The sequence below is a fragment of the Penaeus chinensis genome, chromosome 16, assembly GCF_019202785.1.
Source record: "Penaeus chinensis breed Huanghai No. 1 chromosome 16, ASM1920278v2, whole genome shotgun sequence".
NCBI classification, from domain to species: domain Eukaryota; kingdom Metazoa; phylum Arthropoda; class Malacostraca; order Decapoda; family Penaeidae; genus Penaeus; species Penaeus chinensis.
Window position 1 is genome coordinate 19,472,842 of NC_061834.1, and position 7,500 is coordinate 19,480,341.

At 32.0% G+C, this 7,500-nt stretch overlaps 1 protein-coding gene across 10 annotated transcripts in view; it reads right to left on the reverse strand.

The window, feature by feature from the left end:
- The window catches only part of LOC125033384 (cytospin-A-like), a 362,699-nt gene that overhangs the window by 66,510 nt on the left and 288,689 nt on the right, over positions 1 to 7,500 (reverse strand). For all 10 annotated transcript variants that reach the window (XM_047624845.1, XM_047624844.1, XM_047624846.1 and 7 more), the window contains one exon: positions 3,045 to 3,236. In XM_047624845.1, the coding sequence (XP_047480801.1) occupies positions 3,045 to 3,236 (192 nt within the window). The remainder of the gene's footprint in view (positions 1 to 3,044; positions 3,237 to 7,500) is intronic.

Here is a 7,500-nt window from a genome sequence, read left to right on the forward strand (position 1 = left end):
AGTCACCTACATTTACTGCTACAAACTAAATTCTTACGCATAACTGTGGACACATTCTGACAGATGATCGGACAATAAGCAAGCTATTTCTGCAATTTTGATTACCAATTACAAACCCCAGGAGAGCTAATCTAGCTAATACCATCATCTAGTGAAATTGTCATATAAACTCTGTAAACAAAAAAGACGACTAAACATTTTTCCTTTCCATACAAACATTTAATTTTTTTTTTTTTTTAACCTTATATGGATTGATATCAATTTTACTATTTTACTGGATTTATTATTGCTGAAAAAAGCAAAAATCAAATATCACAATGAAAATTTCACAAAATGAAATAAATAATTTAACTTCTTGATTCTTCATTAGGAGTGCAATGCTTACCAAAACCTGAGAATCAAAATATGATAAACTTCTGCTTGCTATTTGAAATGTAATTATTGACCAATTCAAACTTTTACAATGGCAAAGAACTAATACCTCTTTCAAAAATGGTCACAGTGAACTGGTTGTAGATCTACCTTTTAACCCATTTGCCCTAGATTTATGTTCTGTCCACTGTAGTAGCCATAGTGTCCAATCCTGATTTCCCCATTCCTTAAACTGGAAAATGCGTTCTTCTTTTTAATATAGTTGACATTGATACTATTATTATTGTTATTAATGTTATGATAATCAAATTGTTATCAAAATCTCGATAACATTTAAGACAAGGAAATAATGCAAAAGACCCTTTCCAAAAGTCGAGGAAAAGGGTAAACAGGTGAGATACGTAGGACTAATAACCAACTCCATAGTGACTAAGCACTTGTAGAGCCAGCCTATGTGTAATTACAATAAAAAAACTTGTATTACATTGGACGTAACATGTATTCTTGCCATATGGGCTGATTGGGTTAAAATAAACCAGTTTACTAATACTTCACTTTACATTTAGTAATAAATGCACTGCCAGCGGGGATGTCATATTAGTATATGCCATAATAATAACACCAACACCGATACTAATACCATTAGAAAAACACACATACACACTAATCAAGGACGGGAAACTGGGTAAGAGCATATAGACTACTAACTACTTGTGGAGCCATATGTGTGCATATTTCACAAAACAATACTACAGTGAACATCATATTTTCCCAGCAGCAGTGGGTTAATTAAGCTGATGAGGACTATAGTGAGGTTTATGAAGTAATTTGCAAATAGAGCATGTCTTAAATTCATCAAGATACAATGAAAAATCAAGAATATTTAATATAAAGTTTTAGGGTTATCTTTTTGTGTCATTACTCTCATGTATGGTATGTCACAAAGGAACTACAAAGCATTAAATTTAAGAATAAGTTATAAATACATCCATCAAAAGTAGATGCTTTTTACATCTACTTTTAAGTCATCTTATTTGATTCTTTGACGTGTCAAAAGTCATAATATTTTTTTCACATCCAACGTTGTTTACATTAACTTATTATTGTAGATGTCAACATACTATTCAGTATTCAGTTATTTCTACATTAACAAGCTCACTCTTACTGTGATGACTCCCATGAGAATTATATTTCTAAGACATGCTTATAACACTTTTTAAAAATTAAAAAACAGAATAAATATAAAACAAACAATAAATAAGTGGATATTACCTATAACATTTTCAAGAAAGGTTTAGTATAGTTTCAACTTTTGGCCATACATAAAGCAATACCATTCCAAACATACCTTGATTTCTCATAAAAAGAAACTGCCAAAATAATTGCAGCTATTAAGAGCAACAGGAAACTCATTCTATGTACATCAATTACATAATTTCACATTCCTTTGTAAACAAGAACCACTAAATCGTCATTGTTTTTCAACAATATAACAGCAAGAACTATGATAAGCATTTGCAATGACATCTTCAAACTAAACACTTATGATATCTAGAGAAATCTTATCATTTCTCTTGGTAACTGCCATACTGATAAGATAGTGGAATCTTTTGTTTGCATTCGTAAGTCTTATCAATTTCTATTAACTTCTTTCATTCGTGAACGTATAAGGAAATCCAGAGTAAATTCAAATCGTGAATCAAATTTCCTCCTTTTTTTTTTTTAACCAAAAAGTGCACAATAAAGAAATCAGGCCATCTTTGCATTTCAAACACATTACCAAAAGTAAAAGACAAAAGTGTTTTTTTTGCTTTGCTCAAGGCAACAAACACAGCATGGGGTATAGCTATATGACTGAAATACTGATTAATGATGTTTAGCTTCCAGTTTTCAAGTTTATATAATCATAATGAAATTCCACAGCACACTTTCTACCTCTTAAATTTTTCTTGGTATACATTCATAGAGAGGTAAAGTCTATCCATCTTGCAATAAAAATTACACAAGATGTGTCCAAACAAAATCTGTTTAATTACTTCCCAATAAATCTCTATTTGTACCTTCTTATCACATAAATGGAAAAAAATCTTTGTCAACTCAAAGAAATATATAATTTTATAATACAAATCAACACCGAGAAATCAACAACTGAAAGACTAGAATTCAAAATGCCAAAACAATAGATTAATCAACAATGGCAATAATAACAATTATAAAAATTAAATATTAGTAATAACAGTAAACATTTAATAAATCTAACAGTATTCATAATAATACGAGTGACAATATCATTAATAGCAGAAGCAGTAATAGTAGCAGTAGGAGTAGTAATATTGGGAGGTGATGGTGATGCCAGAGTTTGGGATAGTGGAAGGTGAGTGGGGTGGAGCTGAGGGTGATGCCAGGGTGTGGGGTGGTGGTAGGTGAGTGGGGTGGAGCTGATGGTGATGTCAGGGTGTAGGGGAAGCGGTAGGGTGAGTGGGGTAGAGCTGAGGGTGAGGCCAGGATGTGGGGTAGTGGTAGGTAAGTGGGGTGGAGCTGAGGGTGATGCCAGGGTGTGGTGTGGAGCTGATGCTGGTGTGAGTGGGTAGTGGTAGGTGAACAGGGTGGTGGTGGTGATTGTGTGTGTATGTGGGGTTAAGAAGGAGGAGGAAGAGATTGCAAAAACTCACCGTGCTGTAGGACTCCCTGAAGAAGTTGAGGAAGACGAGGATGTCTTTCTCGTTCTTGCACTTATTGTCACAGAGGATTTCTTGCCGTAGTTATTGGATGAGGATGTCCCAGAAAGGGTCTTAGCAGGGGCTGATGTCTTTCTTCTCACGGAAACTGTGCTGGGAAGGTTGTCAAGACTCCCTCCTAGAACACTAGAAATGAAGAAGAAAAAAATCAGTGTGAACATTTTCATGGTGTAATATGCTACCATTTACCCTTTCCTAATATATAGCCTGTTATGTAATTAATGAAAGTATCTCACTTTTACTATCATTGATTAATTAGTTAACAATATTAATAAGGGTCAAGAAAAAGAAGTTGCATTTCATGAAGATATCATGCACTAAATATCAGACAGGAGAGATGTAGTAACAAATACTGGAATGATAATAAAGAGCATATAGGAAGGCATCAAAAAAGGATTGAAAGATTTGTTAAACAAACTTTATACAATAATACATGCAGCATGCACACACAAAAATGAACTTTGAGAAATAAACCTTATAATTCATTGGTCTATTAAAAGATCCTGAAAAACATCAAGATTTTTCCTACAACTCATATGTGATGTGTAATAATAACTGATGTCCATATATGAATATTCTTGAATAACCATTTTTAACCCAATGCTGCTGGGGAAAATTAATAAAAAATGGGGAAAATGCTGTGCTCATTTTCTATATTTTTGTGAAATGTCTCTGCACATAGATGGCTCTGCTAGTGCTTAGCCACAAAGGAGTCAATTAGTAGAACTTGTGACCTTATGTGATTTGAATTGGCAGGAAAAAAATATTTTTTACTAGTGCTATGATTATCAATGGTGTTATTATTATTATAAACATTATAATTACTCTAATGGTATAAACATTAGTAAGAGCAAAATAAGATAACGTAAAATATTTTCGTAAATCAAAGAAAAGGGTAAACGGGCGAGACAGGCAGTACTCGTCACTGGCTCATTGGTGACTTAGTACAAGTGTAGCCATCTATGTGTAAAAACAATCAAACAAGTAATCTCATTCGCATAGCATGTATGTACACGTCATGCCCGTCGGCATTGGGTTTAAACATCAATTAATTACATATACATTTAACTACAACTTACATAAGTATCTATAAAATCACTATATCAAGTTTTTAATGAAGTATATACTATCTACGTGAATCATGTGACACCAAAAGAAATGCTAAAACAGCAGTCAATTTGGATAATAGGTTTAGACAAGAATTTACACATACAATAAATAATAAAACAAAGAAAGAAATCTAGCTTTACAACTAACTACTAAATGGCATACATCGAATTAATAAATGCCAGTGAATACTTTTGTAATGTAAGACATGTTTGTTTTAAGAAAATGAAGTCAAGAGGACATCTGAATACAAAGAATTTTTTTTTATATTATCCTCTTTTACTGTCTGTTGCTTTGGTGGTTTGGTTTTCAAAACGACTTGCACTCTAAATAACAAAATAAATCACACCTCTAATTTCAGTTACCACTTTCACAAGCAAAAGAAATTTGCCTTACACTTGTTTCAACTGATCACTAAAAAATGGGGTTCCATTAATAGAAGAGAATGCTTTATCAAGAAATTTACTTATAAATACATCAATTTCTCATATCACTTGACTCACTCTTTCTATACTTATATATACACACACAAGCAATGGGAAATTTTCTTTCTTAACCATTCCCTCCACACAACACTAGTGCCAGTATTTGTTTTCGGACTTCACTTTGATTATTCTATGTAGTTTGAAAAAACTGTATAGTAACGAGTCATTAAAAAATAAAACATCATAAAGTATTCACATAATATCTTGCAAATAATCACTTAACATTGCAGTTTTTAAAATAATTTTTGCAAAACCACAGTCAAGACTCGGCTAATGTTAACTGATTGCCTTCTTTACATTTTCTGGCAAGTGGAATCCCTCTCCATTTAAAATATGTACAATAACTGTGTATGCTCAAACTGATGTGAATAGATACTGTGCAAGTTAAAAAGAATCATGAGCAATAGGGTAGAGAGAACTCAGAAAGAACAAAAAGAGCAAGAATTAAAGGGAAAAATATCACTTTCATTATCAAAAGCCTCATATACCAACAACTGTGAATGGATAAATAATATGTATGTCAAATAATGTAATCCTAAACAAAATCATGATGAAAGCAAGGTGTCATTCACTAAGTATCTGCCATTGGTATTGTAACTTGAAAAAATCAAAACAGAAGAGGCAGAAATTCATTACAGGAACATATGTGTCTGTCTCTATCTCAATTATAATACAGATGTGCTAAGTAAATCAAATCCAACATGAAACACATTAATATGAAATATATTCTAGTTATGTACATAATACCATATTCTAATGACAGTATTATGACTTGTAAAATTCTGTGATAATAACTTGACCATTTCTGTAATGACTGTGAAAATACCACAAAAACATTAAAAACCATATCTTAAGATTTCAGGTCTTCAGATTTGTCAAAATCCTGGTACTGGTCCCAATTGTATGGCACTGATCTTTAGCATCTTACTGTGCCTCTGTAATCAAATCTTGAATGTGTGAATTTTTGGACATGCAAAACCTTAATTGGGAGCTCTCCAGATGCAAAGTCATCAAAATCACCCCAAACTTCCTATGATGAACCTGCCAGTTCTCAATCACATGCTTACAAGCAGACTATTTTCAGATATTCCAAGCAAATCATTCTCTAATGGTGATGAGGACTGCTGTCAACTCCATCCTCACATTGGAAAAGAAAAAAGTTCCTTTTGGGGGTTGTTCTATTGGAAAACAATAATATATATATAATAAAAAAATAATAATAAATAAATAAAACAAAAAAGAAGCCATCCCATGAAAACGGCACATTAATTTTTCTCACCTAGCAATCCTTGTTCTCAAAATTCTGAAGGTATCACCCAGCTCCATCTTTTTTTTTTCCCCAAAGAGCCTAGAACCTCAGACGATCTACTTCTTCTCTTCTACTTAATCAGAACAATTGTTTTTACTTTAGAAAATTAAATTTACCATGGTTTACTAATTTTACACCAACACTGCAAAACATGGTTGATGTCTGACTTGATTTTCTATCTCTTTTAGAGTGAAACACAAAGAATCATGAACAATCTTCAAGCATTAAAACTGCTCCTTGCATAAAAATTAGTTCTGGTTTTAAAATCATGTCCTATTTCAACAGAACTTTCTTACAAGTAAGAAAACACACATATACATGATTTAAAAAAATCTTCAAGCATTAAAACTGCTCCTTGCATAAAAATTACTTCTGGTTTTAAAATCATGTCCTATTTCAACAGAACTTTCTTACAGGTAAGAAGACACACATATACATGATTTTAAATTTGTATAATTACTAATGTAGGATTATCTTAATTATGCATATATATATATATATATATATATATATATATATATATATATATATATATAGCACATAGAAGCCTAAGCATAAGCAACTACATTTAAAATGAATGAAAAGATGAAAGATCCAAATTAAGCTGTCACATTTAAAAAACAAAGAAAAACTACCAAAGCATATCAAAATTCATGTTAACTAACATAACCATAAGTTACAAACACATACAAAATATTCCCTCTCAGATAACTGGACCAAAACATATTAAATATCCATAAATTAGAAAACAAGCCACAAAAAACAGAAGCCTTTCTGCCAAATTATTCCCATCTCCTCATATTTTTCCCCCCCCATTACATGAGCCTTACTTCACAGAAATAGCTCCCCTATATACTTCTATCACTTTTCAGGCCATATCCTATCAAATTTCAATTGGTACTTCGTATCTGTAAAATTTCAAACACCCACTATGCTGGATCCAATATCAAGAGAAAACCAACTGTCACGGCATCTATTCATTCTATTAATTAGCACTAGAAGGAAATCTGATGTTAACTAGCACAGGAAGCAAATATGGCTTACATACATTTCTGCACAACTTACATCCACCTAACCAAGCATGAATCTTCAGTTTTTTGGACTTTATTGATAAAGCTGCATATTTGCCAAGCATTACTGGTAAATATACCCCCACTGGAAAATCTGACAAGAATCAGGGAATAGATTTTTCAGTCATTATCACTCACAAAACAGAATCTATCCTGTTATATACAGACCTTACAAGAGGCTAAAATTTGTTTCAGATTATAATAATGATAAAAAAATGTAATGCTTACGTTATGGTAGCTTTCATTAATCTTATATTAAACAAATTGCTACAGTTACGTGTATGTTCCACCATATTCATAATTTCTTTCAATAGTTCTGAACATTGAATTTGCAGTAAATAAAAATAGAAATCAGATATTAAGAAGTATCTGTTTAATCTCCTTTGAAAATTGTTAAAAGATTACTTTTATATTTTGTC